The sequence below is a fragment of the Aythya marila genome (genome assembly GCF_965140915.1).
Source record: "Aythya marila genome assembly, chromosome: 5".
Taxonomy (NCBI): Eukaryota; Metazoa; Chordata; class Aves; order Anseriformes; family Anatidae; genus Aythya; species Aythya marila.
The window spans coordinates 1,669,557-1,687,394 of record NC_139046.1 but is presented as its reverse complement, the minus strand read 5'-3'; the positions used below and the strand labels follow the sequence as shown (position 1 = coordinate 1,687,394).

The window sequence follows — 17,838 nt, the reverse complement described above, 5'->3', positions numbered from 1 at the left end:
TGTGTGCTCTTTCACTTCTGAAACACATTGTTCCTTTAGGTCAAGTCCACCGAGAGTTCTGGGGTATGCTCTAACTGTGCATTTTAAGGAAACATTGTCCCCTCAAAGGTTTTTGGGGCAGCTCTAATTTCAGATGCCCCTAACCCTACCAAGTCTTATGAGGAGCCTTTGTGGGTTTGCTTGCACAGCGGTGCCTGGTGGTACAGGCTCTGGGATGGTGCCTGCAGCTCCAGCTATGACTCTAGCAAGTCCTGTGTCTAATAGTTCCTGTGAGACATCTGCTACCCCGGTTAGACATCTCAGCTACCCCAGTACACCTCAGATGCCACTGCATGCCTATGGTTGGGCAACCAGATTGGGCACTCTATCTCATTTTTGCTATTATACACAAATCACTCTTTATGGGACACCCTAGAGGCCACAAAGGTACTTTACCTGTGAAGGTGTCACTGGTATTCATGGGTTTAAAAGAAACTCAAATTTAATGAATTCAAATAGTGTTTTGTCATATGTTTGGGGAATCGTGCTTAGGTTTTTCACCTTTATAAAGGAAGAAGGCTGTAATAGCTTTCTGTGAAATGTCCGTGTACCCAGGATGCACGGTGAGATGTCATTTTCCCCTCTGTATCTCTTGTGCAGATTGGGATGTTCTGCTAAATAATGTACATAATGCTGTAAGTCTGCACATCTGTGGTGTTACAAAAGATGGCTTATGTACATTTTCACTAGGGAGGTGGGAGAGGAGAAGATGCGATGAAGGCAGCAGTCGCTGGAAATATCCATCTTGTATTTCCCAGCTCACGGATGTCATTTTGTATTATTTGTGCCAGGTACAGCAGCTGTCACTGAGTCTTACCCTGCTCAGTGCAGTGCAGCTTGTTTTGATATCTCTATTTTAATCAGCTGGGCCATGAAAAATTAGTGCAGAGCTGTGTTACATCGCTCCAGCTTGGCTTTGTTAGAAGCTCAATGATTTTTTCCCCTTCCCTGCTCACACCTGGGCCAAGGATGCCATGGAGCAATCAATGATAAAGGCAAACCATTGCCACGACTCTTTTTAAAAAGGATGGAGGCTGATAATTCCAAAATGTGTTTCTGGAAGATGTTTAACAGAATGACTCAAAATGCAGGGAGATGAGGGCGGTTACAGGCTGGGTATCAACGCTTGGCTCCCAAACTGCCTGTCTGATCATTTTGGTTTCTTTCTTTTCCCTTTTTTGTTGCTGTCCCCTGCAGGCAAAGCCTATGCCCCCGAGTTCTACTATGACACTTACAACCCCCTGTGGCAGAACAGACCCCGTGTTTACTCCTACAGCCTCCAGTGGACCCAGATGAACCCCGACGCTGTGGACCGCATCCTTGCCTATCGCCTAGGGATCAGGCAGGTGAGGAGAGAAATTGGTTCATACGGGAGGTGTCTTTTGATGTGCTGACCTCTGTGAAGGCAGCCTGGCCTTATTTTATTTTATTCTATTCATTTGTGTTTATTTTGTTTTACTTTACATTATTGATTCATTTTCCTCCCTCCTTTCACATTCTGTGAATCGGAGTCATTTCTCCTCCTTCTGGAAGATTTGCTGCCATCTTGCAGGAGTAGTCCTCTGCCGTGTGCACATCCTGGAAACTAATTTGCATATTTCCAGTGTGAAATGCAGAGATTAAAAAGCTGTTCCTCAGGTTTGCAAAGGCTGCGGCTCAAGATACACTGGGAAGATTGCATAAAAGAAGCTTGCAATGAAATTAAACTTTTTTTATCTCTATGTATCTATATATCTTATATTAGATCTTCCATGTAAATTAATACACACAGGAATAGCTGTAGCTTTGCTACCAAAACGTGTAGTGATCCTTGAGAACTGACATCTTCCTTGACCACATTAAAGCTGATCACAGATGGGCCTTTGTAGATTCACGATGAACTTATCAGTGGGATTTGGCTCCCTTAAGGATGTGTGGGACCAACCTGCTTGCAGAGGAATTGATAGTCATCACCATTAATTCACCCCGTCACAACTTTAAAGGAAAAATATCATGTCTTCTTTTAAAGTGATCACTACAAAGCTGGAGTTTTAATAGTCAATTAAATTGAAAGAACCAATTTGTGCATTGCTTAAACTCAATTATTAAATTGGAACACCTCTCCCTTACTCTGCTTCATGGGGCACCTAATGTTTGTTCACGCTTGTGCTTTCCTCCAGATAAGTCCATACAAAAAATGTCTGTGTTCTGAAGGCAAAAAATGCGCCATACCATTTATCCATGATCCTGTCTAGGTTCTGTCCATGCGAAACTCTACAGATATGCCAGATGCTGATGTTGCCAGCTTGATTTTGGGCATTGCTAGGCTTTCTCAAGGAAAATATGCATTGTTTGAAATGATGCTCCTTGCTATGGATGCCTCCTTGGCCACCACGCTCACCTCCGAGTCGCCTGTTACCCACTGGGCTGCCAGCCTTTGGCAGAGCAAGGTGAGCACAGAGAGGAAGCTGTGCCGAGCTGTGCCAAGCTGTGCCGAGCTGTGCTGTGCCGTGCCATGTCCCACACATCCCCAGCTCCCAGCCTGGGCCTGCTGCCATTAAATGAAGATGTTTCACTACATACCTGGGACAATCCGCCAGATATTGTTTGGGTCTTGTTTTGCACCCTCCTGTTGAGCTTGCCTTTCTTAAATAATACTCGAATTGATTGAATGAGAAAAGTACACGTTTGGGTGTTCAATGCCTGAGATAATAGTCTGTGCGGGGAGAATAGAAAACAGGGATTAAGGCCAATTCTTGAAGATGTATATAGATATCGAAAATTTGAGTGCACAACGTATTTTGTTATCCCACAGATCTCCTGCTGGGATGAGCTTAGCAAGCTGCAAACCAAATACCCAAGTTGAGCACGTTGCTGATGCTGAGCGGATGGGGCTTTGCATGGCACAGTGGTAGAGCTGCCTGGGACAGGTCCCCAAGCAGCTCTGACACCTGGCAGGTGCTGGCTCAGAGTCTGCTTCTGCCTGAATCTGACTCATTTGGAATGAAAATCAGTGACTTTTAATAAATATTTATGCAACTCTTTGCATCATTGGGTACAAATCAGTTCTGTTACTCCCAGTACCCAAGAGGAATTATTAAATGTAAAAAAGAATTTGCTGAAGTAAAAAAAATAATAACAATGAAATGAGTGGCATTAGGGTCTTTAGCTTCTTCTTTTTTTTTTTTTTTTTTTTTTTTTTTCCCATTTCATTTTAACTTACTTTTAATTACCTATTTTTGGTACTTAAAATTAGTAGTTACTTTAATTACCTCAACAATCCACTCTCAGGTTAATCAAAATACGTTCCTTTCCTCTGTCTGAAGCCACATTTAAAATTTGGGTAATTTAGAAACCAGTGAGCCATCCGGACACACATCCATTACTGCAGTAATTCCCCCTAAAAGATGGGTGATAATTAAAGTCGTTACCTCCTCTGACACCTGCCGCTACTTGTTACCAGCACGTTGCCCTCTGAAACGTCTGTGTTTAGATAATTTATTTGAGTTAGCAGTGCATTTTTGACAGGGTTTTGCTATTCTTATGTGACTACATTTCTGAACATTTTTATTTTCTAACGCATTGCAAAACATTGCTGGTGGGCTACATCGGGTCGGTGTGTTGGCGTCTGCTTGTGGTCAGCTGAATGGCATTGCCTTTATTTTGTTAGTAAATGGTTTTTGTATTAAGAATGTTAACACCTTAGTCCAAAGGCCTGTTTCTCTATACCTGACTTATATTTCCACTTCACTTAAGAAAGACTCCAGGCAGTATTTGGGGAATACTTGTGGGATTTGTGGGATTTCAGTGGACTGGGATGGATGAGGTACAGAGCTGCGCTGGCTCCTGGCCGGTGGAGCCAGGTGGGCTTGAGGGCCCCAGGCCCTATAAAAGCACACAGACAGCAGCTCTTACACTCACTCGACAAGGAAACCCTATGGCTGTATAGTTGGTGCCTCATTTTTTAGCAGTGACTACTGTTAAGGAGGAGCAGAACCATGTGCACTGCTCAGCAACTGGATGCTGTGTCGCAGCAGGTGGGGCAGATTCTGCAGCTCAGCGTCCTCAAAGCCAATTAAAGCCCAGCACCGAGAGGCCACTCTCCATGTGCTGTGTCAACTAGAAAAACCCTGTGCTTCTTAAAAAGTCCTGTTACAGAAAGAATTCCCAAAATGCAACAACAGAAGAGAGGAGAAAGCAAAGTGCTCTAAAATAATTGCTGCTCCTCCTGGATCCTCCCAGGAGGGAGCATCCACCACACGCTGCCATGCCATCAGGACACACTCGACATAGAAACTGCTACCATCACTGAGCTTCATGGGCAGTTTGTAGCTTTAAATAAAGGCATGGGGGGAGACCTATAAAATTCTCTTAATGGAAGACACACAGATACCTTAGCTCCACACAGCTTGCCTTTCTTCCCTGCCTTGCTGGAGAGAGGCAAACGGAACAAAATTCTTTTCATCACATACCCTTCCCTGACCTCAGCGTGGCCCAGCTCCTTTGCTTCAGCACCAGTTTCCCCTGCTTTTTGCCTGTATTGCACCTTTGGCACTGGAAGCTTCTCGCCAGTTTCTAGTTTCTGTTGCCAGCAAAATTTCTCAAAACTTTGCTCATCTGAACTGGTCAAGGCAGAGGCATCTCCACCTCTATAGTCCTGCTACATGCCAGCCAGCAGAAATATCTTCCTGTTGTTATAATGCTATATAAGCTAATAATTCCTAGCAGAGCAATTTGTCTTTTTAATGAAGAAAGAACCTGGCTATGCCGTACTTTATTATCAGGCTTCTTTGCCCTTTAAAACTTTAATTATTAAGCACATCCTTTGCATTGTTTTCTGCAACTGTCAGGCAAATACAAAAATGGATCTAAAGCACTCAGCATTGTATAAAACCTCTTATTTTTATAAAATGAAATTTTAAAATGTTAATGTTACAGACTTGGAGCTTTTTCCAGGCTGGCAGTGAAGGAGAACACATTCCTGAGCCCAGAGGAACACATTGTTCTAGTGCTTCAGAGCTTCCCTAAAAATGTTCCCATTGGTGAAGGGGAAATTTGAACACAAGTTTGAGCAGAAAAAATAAGAGATGCATAGAGCAGCAAAGCAGGTCCCTTTGAAATGCTCATTTATGATTACCACAGTCTTGTATGAGAGTAAGTTGGAAATTGGGGATAGAGAAGGGCACGGTCAAGAGAAGTAGGTAAGAGTCTATGGTCACTTGTCAAAGCATGTGGGCAATACAATTTGTGCTTGAAAATACAGATCTGACAGCAGAGGAAGAAGAGCATATGAACTGAATTCATCTCAGCAATCCCAACATAGTCGTGGAGGGGTTTGAAGGTGATGGAGAGATGGGAGGGATAATCAAAAATCTTGGAATTACCTTGTAGCTAGAAAAAGTTGAAATTGAGAGTCTGGGAAAATGATCTCACTTTACTGCTTTGAAAAACCTCCAAAGAAATCAAACTTTGACTCCAGACTGCTCGCGTGAAGTGGCTGCAGATTTCTCTCTGTTCCCAAATCAACTTCACTCTGAGTGAATTATGATAAAAAAGGGAAGGAGGCATAAACAAACCACCCACCTCACCTTCACTTGGATTTGAAGCAAGCAAGTCTGGGAAGACTACTTGTTAAGAAGCCTCCAGCAGCACTTTTTAAAATTCATTTTATTTTAGTTTACTGTCACCTGCTCTACAGGACCACATCCATGCAGCAATCACACAGTCTGGTTACTTCAAAGACCCCTTCAGGCCCCATCTGTCTGGTGCAGTGACCAAAATAAGTAGTAATTTATTAAAAATACAGGGATATGGGCATCTTTGCATTCTGTGAGCACAGTGGCCAGCCACATGGGGCTTTCTTTAATTTCTTAAAGTCCCTGGAATAGGGCTACGAGGCTCCACCTCGTATGAGTCACCAGAAGAGTGCTTCATATTTCTGTCAGAGCCTGCATCCTGTCACATACCTTGTCACTAGCAGTAAAATACAGGCACGTCTCGGGCACAAGAGGATAATTTAATGGTAGGAAAGCACGACACGGAAGAAACTTGTTCAGCATTTTCAACAGAGGTTAAAGGAACGCCGAGGGAAACCACAGTGAGAGCTCTAGGGAAGTTGTTTGAGAAAAGTACAGAGCTTGGTTTAACGCCAAATCAGGGAAACTAAGAAAGTCAAGATTGGGAGAGGATAGGTGCCATCAGGGGAAGAGGCAATCACAAGGAAAAATAAGTGTCATTTTTCTGCCTGTAGAGTGAAAATGGAAATAGATGAATGGGAATCATGTATTTACTAAAATAACATACTTAGAATGAAAGCCACTTATGAGAAATTTATGTATTTTAGCAAACTCAAGGCCCCCACCTGATGGGTACTCATTTTGCAAACATTCCTTCTATCAGGATCATGGTGCTGTCATCACGAAATCAATCTATTGCAGTGGGAAAGATGTTTGCAAGCTTGGTGTTTTCTTTTGTTATGCTACAGAAAATTTACAGTAGCAGTACATCAAAATGTATATAGAAATTTGATTCAGAGCCATTCACAAATAAGTACTCACATCTGTAGTAATTAATTTTAGCAGGGGAAGTGGGAGAGTTGAAAAGGCTAATTCAAATGTATATGGGAATATTTCTAATGTTTTCATGAAACATTTTAAGCATTCTTCTGCAGAGGGAAATAGCTGTTCTGAGGATTTCTTCACAGCGTGCATTTCCTTTAGGAAGTCTAAACGAGGCTTTGCTGTTCTCCTCTTATATCTGCACTTGTGAAATTAGAGACAGAGAATTTAGCAAAAAAAAAGTAGTGCAACATTCAGAGGCACGATTCTTATTGATTTTCTTGGGGTTGGTAAATTGAATTAGAGAAGCAATGGCTCTGTTTTACAATTTTCAGTTTGCAATGCTGATGCTTGTTATGCTTGTTCTTCACAGAACCGAGGGTTGTCTTTCAAAACAGCAAGCTGAGGGCTGTCATTTGAGAGTTGTACCAAATTCTTTTAGTTGCCATTTAAAAAATACGGCTACTTCTCCCAATTTTCTGATAGATAAGGCAAATGTCTATGCATATTTTTGGGGGAAAAAAATGGTAATGACTTAAGAAGTCAGAGGTAGAAGTTAAATACGTAAATACATCTTTTGCTGTCGGGTGCTGATGTTCTGACTCTGATCCCATGGTGTCCTGGCTGACAAAGATGCTCCTGCCTTTATCCACACTCCTGTATTGGGCGTTGAGCTGTGGGTCCCCAGAGCTGCCGGTGTGCTTGTGTTGGAGGTAGCTGGCTGTGTTTGCTAGCAATGCAAACAGAAGTCCCAGACAGAATATGGCCATTCTCATTAGCACAAAATTTGCACCATAAAGCAGAACTCCTTTTCTTCACAAAAAAACTTTCAGCAAAATTTGACATAGTCATTGGATCAACACAATTGCTGCCTGCTGGGACTGCCTTGGTTGGGTTTTTGTTATATGAGCAAACTGAAATAAACTCTTGCTATTTCATTACCGATTTCAGTACCTAATTTACATTAACTTTTTGGCCTGGCTTCTTAAAGAAACAAGACCCAGAAGACTTTCCTGCCTGTGTCTGTCCATCTGTCCTACTCTCACTCTCAGTGGTTTCGGAACCCAGCTCTTCATTTGGGTCAAATCTGATGGGGAATAGAGGTGCAGCAGATTCAGAGGGCCCCACCAGTACTCTGACAGCATGTGGATGGGATAAGGAGAAAGACATCATTATGGAAAAAATTGAAAGGCAAGATCACATTAATCAAAAAACAAAACAAAACTAAACAAAAAGAAAAGAAAAAACTTGTTAATGGGGCAAAGTGTATGAATTCTCTGACTTTGTAGCCAGGTCTGTGAAACCCCCTCCTGAGCCAGGGAGCTCCATGGCCAAGTCTCCTTCTTGACTTCTTCCAGCAACGTGCAAGCAGTAATTTCCTAAAGAACAAACCCTCCCTGGGCAGGAGGTGGTCACTACACTCGTGTGCTTCAGGCAGAGACAGGAATGTAGCCTGAGGCTTTCACTGCACCTTTCGCTTCAATGAAAAAGAGTAGAGACAAGCTCGTACTCAGCACTCTGAGCTCCCACCCAGCATTGCCCGAGTCTGTAGTGCTTTGGTCAGTGCATGGTTGTCACACTCGGTTCTCATTTACTCTGGCTCAGCAGGAAAATCTGCAGTATGAATTGATTACTGCTGACAAATGCAGTGCATCAGTCAAACTTTAGGGAAGATGCAGGAGAAAATGGATTGAATTGAAGAGCAATTTAGTGAGAGAATTACTCAAGCTAGAGGAATTTATTTCTGTAAACAAGTTACTTGCTTTTGACTACATTTAAACACTTGAGGTAGGGTAGAGGCTCCCTTTGCAGGTGTACCCATGTGTGCACTGAAGCACAGCTCTGGCTGGGAGTGGTGCAGTCAGAGCCATGTGTGGCTGAGCAGCGCGTTTCATCCTCAGTGTCCAGCCCAGGGGTTTTCTGCAAGTTGCTGAGCCAGGTGGGCACCCCTCCAGAAGAAACTATACATTCCTGTAATGCAAAAGTGTCTCAAAAAATGCCTGTAAGTGACAACATTGGTTTTGTTTGTGTTGTTTCCATACGATGTCATACCGTTTCTCAAAAATATTAAAGGATTTGCAAAATAGAGGAATGAATCTTTGAAAACTGAAGATCTACACAAAAAATTAAGTCATATGTCATCGAGCAAATGCATGACAAGTAAAGAGTTGTGCTTGGCATGCAGTGTTCTTTTCAACATAGTAAAAGATAGCATAAATAACTGCAGCTATAACTTAGTATTGGAAGGGGCCTGTGAGTGTTACAGAAATTTAATTTAGATGAAGGAAGCATTCTCTTTAGTGAAGATAGTTTCAGATGCCTAGGAATGGTTTTATACTAGAATAAGGTAGATTTAGACTAGATATAAGGCAGAAGTTCTTCCCTCAGAGGGCAGTGAGGCCCTGACACGGGGGGCTGGAACTGGATGGATTTTAAGGTCCCTTGAGCAGCAGCCCCAGCCACGGCATCCACACACACAGGAGGCACTCAAAGAGCCCCACTCCTGAGATCACCAAGTGCCCCCAAATTAAATAATGCCAGGACTGAGCTCTCAGACTGGCTCTGGAAGTGTTGCTCTCTGAATGAGCCTCACCTTTTTCCTTGTGATGGCTCCACCTGTATCCTTGCATCTTCTTTGCTGTCCCACATGCAAGACCTGCCCTAAGGGCACCCCCTGTGTTCTCCCCATGTCAGCAGGATACAGCCCTGCAGCCCTTATTTCATGGGCTACAGTGAACCCATTGGCACCACTTCTCTCTGAGATGAGTTTAGGAAACTGAAACGTGGAGAATGGTCAGAAATACTCAGTGCTGGTAGGGCTTGCCTTGGGAAAGGGACTTTTACCTCTGCATATTTAAAGGCAGCATCCTGATTCACGCTTAGAGGCGCTTCACTGGAGTTGCACAGGCAGCCTGAAATCTGGGTGTCCCATGTCACCGAGAGGGACACCAGGAGCCTCATGCTGGACTGTGGTGTGCAGTGTATCTGCAGACCCATCTGGGCCTTTGTGTGCTCCTCAGTGGATGGCTTAGGGATCCCAGCTGCCTGCCAGACACTGGGGCATTTGAGGCTGGGCATGGTCTCCCTGTCTCGCACCAGAAATTCTGTCCTTGCTGAAACAGATCTATACAATTTCAGAAGAAAAAATAAAAGGTTAAAACATAATTTTTACCGATAAAAAATAGTAGTGCCGTTAAGAAACCAAACCTTTTCCCAGTCCACAAAGATGTATTGTTTCTGTTGGCACAACTGAGACCAGGAAGGATTTCTTTGTTTTTGTGAGGCTTGTGCAAGTTTTATTTCCATTTGAAGAAAAGGGATGGTAAATGAGATTCATTCTTTTTTTAAAGAATGTAGTTAGATTGGCAATTCCTTAAACAGACTTTGCTTGCTCCTAGATGAGGGACATTTAGCCAAATCACAATGTATTAGCTAGCGTATGCACTAAGTGTTTTCCTCAAGTAATGTGCATTACAGAAACCATATACTGCTGGGATGAGTGATCTGGCCCTAAAGACAACTGTTCCATCCATTCTTTTGCTGTTAGAGAACTCTTTATTCTCTGAACCATACATATATTTAAATCGAATACAAACCATATTGCCATTCAATAAGCAAATCAGCACCCTACTGCAATGCGTCTGTGTTTTGGAGCTGATTTAAAGCATCACAGTTACATTTTGAGAACTTCATTAAAAATCTAGTGGCTATTTCCTTTCCTCTCATGCAGTGATTGTCTTAAGTGTTTAAGAAATGGTTTGTTGAAACGTTCTTATCTGACAGTTGAGCTGTTATTTTTTGGCAAAAAAAAAAAAAAAAAAAAAAATCATTCTTACTTAAAAACTTAAACAAAATCAGTATGTTTGCTTTCCTTGAAAATGCACGTTGGCATCACGCACTTGTCTTATTGCATTATTACCCCTTGATCTATTTATGCAGAGATTCATGTAGGTTGCTTAAAATGCAGTCTTGTTTTTCCAGTTCATTTACCGAGACAACCCAGTGCGTTCACTGTGAACGCTAAAGAGTAAAGCTCCAGCATGCCATGCTTTAAAAGGGTTGGGTTTGTCATCCTGATTGCAGCCACATTCATTGACTTGTCACCATGTAATTATTTTGTATGGAAAAAAAAAAATGTCATTCATAAATAGCTTTTAGAAATCACAAAAAAAAAAAATGAATTAGCTCACTAGTGACAGTAGTGTGCTGTGTGCCGTTCAGGATCCAACCAAGGAAGGTTGTAGCACTGTGGTATGCTCAGCCAAGTCATCATCGCTGAAAAATGAAATTTGTCCTGGGATACTTTCCCGATCACGGCAATGTAGTTGTTCTTACAAGCGTAAAGTGTTTAGCTTAAACTTAGGGACTAAATCCTGATTTTGGATTTTGGATCCTGATTTTTGACTTTGGTAATTCTCTCTCTAGTTGCCCTGCTAAAAGCAGTGATGTGGCCACTGCAGGCAAGCTGCTGTTTGACATGCAGGACCACATCCCTGCTGCTGGCGGCAGCACTTCTGGCAGTGCCCAGCTTGCCCCCGCTGCTGTGCCCTGCACTCTGACGAGTGAGAGTGGCAGGTCCCGGTGTGTGAACTTCTGCTTCGCTCTGTCACTGAAAGAATGAGAATCTTTCCCTTAAAGCCATCCTTAACGTGGTCTAATAATTAAGCCGCCTTTTGTGAATGCCTAACAAAAGGGGGATTAAAAATTGAAAACCTCTTTTGAGTGCTGGCTAGCAGTGGGGCAAGAGTGGGAAGGCCTGTGCCACTGGGGCGGGGAATGAACAGGGCAGCTCTTGTTTAATCCCATAGACTTGTGTGAATTCCTCCAGGACTCAGCCAGTTTTAAAGTCCTAAAATGGATTCTGCTGGTTTATATCACATTTTAGCCTTTCTTTAAGGAAGAGGAGAAAGGTACGTACTTGAGTGCAGTGTCATCACATGCAAGGCTATGTCTGATCTGAGTCCACACAGTTGAGAAGTCCACACTGTGACCTTTTCCTGAGAGCAAAATAATGCGGACTGCTTTCAGTCAGCAGGTGCTTCAACACTTTCCATTAAACTCTGAAATTGTGCCTTTACTTGAAGGACTTGCAGTGTACACCCCTTGCACAAGGCATGCAGTGGATTTACTGGCACCTCCAGAGGGTCCCTCACCCAGTGCGTGGGGGCTGCGGAGCCCCGGGACACTGCACTGTGAGAAGTGAGGATGAGCCTCAATTTATTCTGCTGAGGAATGAAGGAATTACTTAAACTTTGCTTCTGGCAAAGGCAGCAGGGCAGTTCTGCATTTAGCCGTAAACCCGTCTTTGTTGCAGTGAGTGGACACTCGGCTCCATCTTCCTGCCCCTGTGCGTTGAAGAATTCTGTCCCCTGGGACACTGCAGACCAGGATCTGCTCTGCCAGCAGACAAAATCCACCCTCAGTGGTACAACCCAAGCTTTGGCATGGTTATACCTAAAAGGGTTAGCGAGGGTAGGGGTGAAGATACTCATTGTGCTTTGGGGAGACCACGGCTGGACATTACAATTCCAAGTGCATTTTTGTCACTAAGATCCACCAGAAGAAAAGTTGTTCATTTGAAAATGTTTTTTATATTTGTCTTGTTAGTGGTGCTCATGTTTTTATTCAACCTCTGGGTAAGCTCTGGATATCCAAGCTCTGACCCTGTTGGCACTGTGCGTAGGGTTAGCTGATGCATACACTTTGTTATTAATGAAGACTGGTAGTTGCTTGTTTGGTTTAAGTCATGGAGTGAGGATGTATTCAGACTAAAGAATAGTAAAACTGAAATGTGTGACACTATCAGAGTAGCTATTTTGCTTCTGTGCAACTCAAAAGACTATAAATCCTTCTGCATGTAGCAGTTGTGGAAAAAGCAGTGTAAACTATAGGGAGTTTCCATTGCTCAGAGTCAGTGTTGCACACACAGGTTCATAAAGAATCACAAATCACACAGCATTGTTTGTAACTATCCTGCCCAGCCCTCCAGTTGGAGGATGGGGACAACCTTGTGTGTCTTTCCTCGTGGTGACTGCATAGCTTTGGTCACCCTTCGCTGGCTTCTGAAGGTGCCGAGGTCTGCCAAGATGTTGTCTGCGCATAAGGAACATTTTTCCATCTCATTAATAGCTCTCTGGAGAATATTCTGACATTAATGTATTTCAGCTTTGGATTTGGCTTTGGAATTGGCGACTCAGATTCTTCCAAGTTTTTGTATTTCAAAGCATCCTTCATGTGTCCCTGGTCAGACTTTGGAGTTGGCCAACACTCCAGTAGCTGCTTCCATTAAACCTGCAGTCATGAAGCACAGTTCGGTAACAGGGAGAGTCTGAAGGTCGTGAAATAAATTAGCAAACATAGAGCACAGCATGTGCTGTGTTAGGAGCACAGAAAAAATCAGGATTTTGTGCTAAAAGGCCACAAAACCCTACATGTTGAATTTCCTTGATGTTCTCCTATATGTTTTCAAATTGCGTACCAAAATGGTCCCAAAGGCTACTCAGCTTCTATATAACAGAGAGTAACATCTGCCTGGATCAAACCCACATTGTGCACAGTGAAAAAAGACTGTCGTGGTTCCGCTCGAGTGGGCAGCCGAGCTCCACCACAGCCGCTCTCTCACTCCCCCTCCTCAAAGAGGAATGGGGAGAAAATATGTGAAAAGGGCTCAAGGATTGAGATAAGGACGAGAAAATCACGCAATAATTATTGTAACGGGCAAAACAGACTCGGCATAAGGAGATAGTAAGATTTATTGCCTACAACTAACAAGCGAGAGAAGTGAGAAAACAAAGGAAAAAAAAAGCACCTTCCCCCCCCATCCACCCTTTTCCACCTCCTCCCCCCGAGCGGCGCAGGGGAACGGGGAATGGGGGTTATGGTCAGCCTACAGCACTTCTTCTCTGCCGCTCCTTCTCGGTCACTCTCGTCCCCTGTGCTGTGGGGTCCCACCCACGGGATGCAGTCCTTGATGAACTGATCCGGCGTGGGCTTCCCACAGGCAGCAGCTCTTCCAGAACTGCTCCAGATATGGGTCCGTACCACGGGGTCCATCCCTCAGGAGAAAACTGCTCCAACCTGGCTCCCCTACGGGCAGCAGCTCCTGCCAGATCACCTGCTCCTGCATGGGCTCCTCTCCACGGGCTACAGGTCCGGCCCGGAATCTGCTCCGGCAGGGGTCTTCCACAGGCGGCAGCCTCCGTCGGTGCAGGGCCACCTGCTCCACCGTGGTCTCCTCCACGGGCTGCAGCGTGGAACCCTGCTCCACCGTGGTACTCCATGGGCTGCAGGGGGACAGCCTGCTTCACCATGGGCCTCACCACAGGCCGCAGGGGACTTCTGCTCCGGCGCCTGGAGCACCTCTCCCCCTCCTTCTACACTGACCTTGGTGCAAGGCTGTTCTCCCACTCCCTTGACTCTCCCGGCTGCTGTGTGGCGCAGCGTTTTTTCCCTGTCTTAAATATGCTCTCACAGAGGCGCAAAACAACATCGCTTATTGGCTCGGATCTGGAAAACAATGGGGCCCTTCCCAAACATGGGGCAGCTTCTAGATCTTTCTCACAGAAACCACCCCTATGGCTCCCTGCTACCAAAACCTTGCCACGTAAACCCACTACACTTTTGGACCTTAACTTAAAGCTCTCACTTCACTCAGCAAATGTTTCACTTCACCTGAGTTTAAATATTTTTTTTGCCTGGGTTTGCCTGGCTGCAAATATTGTTGTGCTCTTCTAAAGCCGCTCCTAAGTGGGTGGCAGTGGTGGCCTTGGCTGCAGCTCTCTGCTGGCAGGGTACAGCTGCTCTGAGCAGTTCTGGTGCCATCGAGGCACCACGTGGAGGTGCTTCGTTTCCGTGACTGGCCTTTCACTGAAGACAGGTCCAGGCAGATTTTTATAAATGAGACCTGTTAGTGTATCCCAAGCTGCACAAACATTCAAGCAGTGATAAGCGAGTGCTTCCAAATCTCTGATATTTGCTACCAGCAGGATGAAAACAAGTGAAATGCGTGAGACTTCCCTGGAGAAGAAGTGAAGTTCCCGTGGCTCCGATTTCGGTGGTTGATGCACTTCTCTGTGGGTGATAGCCACCATCCCCACACCGCTGCAGCCCAAGTGACCTAGAAAACCAACCACTCCACTTTAAACAAGATGTAAAAAGTTAGCCTGTACCTATATGCCTGAGACTAACTTGTTCAAGCTTGTTATACAAAAAAATTAAGCTTCCTACTTTTCTTTATTTTTAGTCTGCGGAAGACTGCAGTCCCAGTGGGTTGATAATGAGCAAGTCTCTTCAGACTGCCCCGAGCAGGTCACTTGCACGTCTCCTTTGGTCATGATTTGGCTTTATTGTATTTTTAACTTCTATTTTCATTCAGCAGCATGCAGGTTCAGACATATTCAAATCTGTATTATGTGCTCGCAGAAGGGTTTCTGATGAAAGCTGCACAGGCACTGGCTGCAAAATGGAGCATAAATTTTTCTGTCCATGCCATAGCCCAGTTCTTGTACCCATACATGCACTGGTATGGAGCCGATCTGCCATAAAGGAGAAAGTGAATACAGGTACGTTTTTATTGCCTTTCCGATCAAAGAAAGTTGCACCTAACGAATACAGCTTGTCCCTGCATGTAAGGTTATTAAAAGTAAGGAAACACTGAGGAAGACCTTCTAGCTCTGAATACCCTAAATTGCAGTTTAGTTAGCAAGGGGACCGAAGTGGCCTAATTTAGATTTTAAAGGATGTTTTTATCATCATTCATTTGTATATAAAAAAAATAAAAATAATAATATTAAAACAGAAGGCAGTGTAATTAGCAAGTTTTTAATAGGCATTCATGCTGTATTTTGATTTTACTCCAACAAAAATGACCTCTCCTATTTCCTGGGTTATCCTGTCTTTAAAACTTCAGCTGTGATGCATAATTAAAGATAGCTTAATTGTTGGATCCTGTAGCTTCCAGAACTCCTTAAATTGTTCCCATTTGTTTATCTTGCAAATATCAAGCCATAGTTTTGGATCATGGACAGCTGTTTCTGGCATCTGAACCATGCATCCATCAATTTTGTAGTCCGTGAAAAACACACTGCGTCTTTGGACTCCAAGTTCCTAATTAATAACAACTCAGGGACATTTAGTTCCTTAAAAAAAAAAAAAAAAAAAAAAAAAAAAAAAAAAAGAGGAAATGAGGGTTTTTGTTGGTTTGTTTGTTTTGATGATTTTCCCTGTACCAAATAAAACCAATTACACAAAGATGCAAACACAAAATAAATCAAATGAATGGCAGGCAAAATACAGAATGGTAATTCAAGGTAAAATAAATAAAATGAATGGCAGGAGGCATACAGAATGGTAATTTAAGGTAATGTAAAGAAGGCCAGTCACAAGCCCAGGTCATTACTGTTAGCTAATGGGCTCGGCACGTCCCTGGCCCAGGCAGGCAAACCACACGGTGCTGGCCTCTTGGGCCCCCTTGCTGTGGCAGTGGCTGGTGTCCGTGCTTGCAGGAGAGTGGGTACAGACTCAGCACAGAAGCATTTGTGGGGTTTTGACAGTTCCAGTGATCACACATGAAAATATTAGAAAAGAAGAGAGATGTCATCAATAGCAATATTACATGATGCGCAGTGGAAAATCAAGTGATGATAAGTGTGGCAGAGCATGCATTGCAGCTGGCCTTGTTATTTTTGCCTGAATTACAGGTATTTGTCACCGTGAGCCATTTCAGGGCTGTAAGTACCCTTTGAAATGAAGCTGACACAGTTGCCACCTATCTGATAAGGTTTGTGTTGAAAATGAGATAGCTCTGATTACATTGCTGGGCAGACGTGTTAAAGAAGAGTAACCACTGGATGTCTGCAGCAGACGAGGCAGACGCTGCATGGAAGTGTTCCACTGCAGCGTGCAGATGGGTAGCAGTATCTGCCCATCAACCACGTATTTCCCATTGCTCTTTTATATATGTGACTGCTAAAGAAAACTCCTTTTTTTTTTTTTTTTTTTCAAGAAAAATCAATTGTCAACCTTATTATAAATTGTAAAAAAATGACTTTAAGGACTGCAAGAGCTTTTTTATCAGAGTATGCAGTAGATTAATACACATTGCATTCGGTTGTCGTTAATTAAAGAGATGCTTGTCTGACTTTTTGAGTCAATAAAGAAATTTATGGATGAAATCAATAGGCCAAGTACAATGGACTACAGATGTGTTTATTTTTTATAAACATAACTGTGCATATAGACAATCAATATTTAATCATCCCATAGGATTAATTTCTCAGGAAATCTATATGTTCACGTCTTTTAGAGAATATAGTGTTGGCTGGTTTCTCAATAGGAAACAAGGAATAAATACCCTTTTATTGACAGCAGACAGGAGACGGTTTCAGCCTGTTGCAATAAAACGTTGCCACACTTTTACACCCTTTCTCTGATGTCAGGGAAATTCATTTCACTTTTCTGTTAGCTTTAGGGAACAAAGATTTCTAAATATTCTAAGGTAACCAAGATAAATGAAGAGTCCCTGTGAAGCCTTCCATGCTCTGGATGGACTGAATGTAGGTGTGCTCTGCTAATTTAATTACAGGTTAGACGCATGAAAATGCTAATAAATGCTCTTGGAGCTAAAGTGTTTTTTCCTCAGGTCTTTTACAAGCATTTACAAGCCGTCGGGAAACTGTTCTTTCAGTTTGGTCAAAGCCAATTTCCAAATGCTTATTGCATCCTTATCTTTGTTAGGATATAATAATTTCTCTCCTTCAAAAATTCCTTTTCAGTGAACCCCGATTCTTCCTAACTTCAGAGCTCCAGACACACAAGTTGACATCCAGGAAGGAGTTTAACAGGGATGTTTAGTTCTGTATTCTGTCTTTGAAATATTAATCTTCATTTTTTAATATAAAAAGGCACAGCCTGGACATTGGAGAGAGGCTGCACACCCCACTCCAGCGTCTTTGCTCCATCAGTGGTGTTGGGTAGAGGGTTCCAATGAGGTGGGTGATGCCCAGGTGGCTCCTGCCCCTTCAGGGGAGCTGCAGGAGATGCCCAGAGCTCTGGAGGCAGAGGGCCAGGTTGGTTTTGGTGCTGGATGGCCAAACGCTGAGCGGACAGGAGCTTGGGTGCTGCTCCAGGGGTCTGGCTTTGCAGAGCTGCCCCAGATCCATGCAAGGAGCTTGAACTTCCATGGAGGGATCTGCGTCTTATTTTCAGAGGGTCTGGACTGTTTTGGTATTGGTGCCTCAGTATCATACAGAGCTCCAGAACTGTT

The 17,838-nt window shown here is 43.5% G+C and overlaps 1 protein-coding gene across 1 annotated transcript in view; it reads left to right on the top strand.

Annotated features, from left to right (window-relative positions):
- Positions 1 to 17,838, top strand: part of MDGA2 (MAM domain containing glycosylphosphatidylinositol anchor 2) — a 327,024-nt gene that overhangs the window by 276,837 nt on the left and 32,349 nt on the right. The window contains exon 10 of the mRNA XM_082761709.1: positions 1,237 to 1,385. Within this exon, the coding sequence (XP_082617835.1) occupies positions 1,237 to 1,385 (149 nt within the window). The remainder of the gene's footprint in view (positions 1 to 1,236; positions 1,386 to 17,838) is intronic.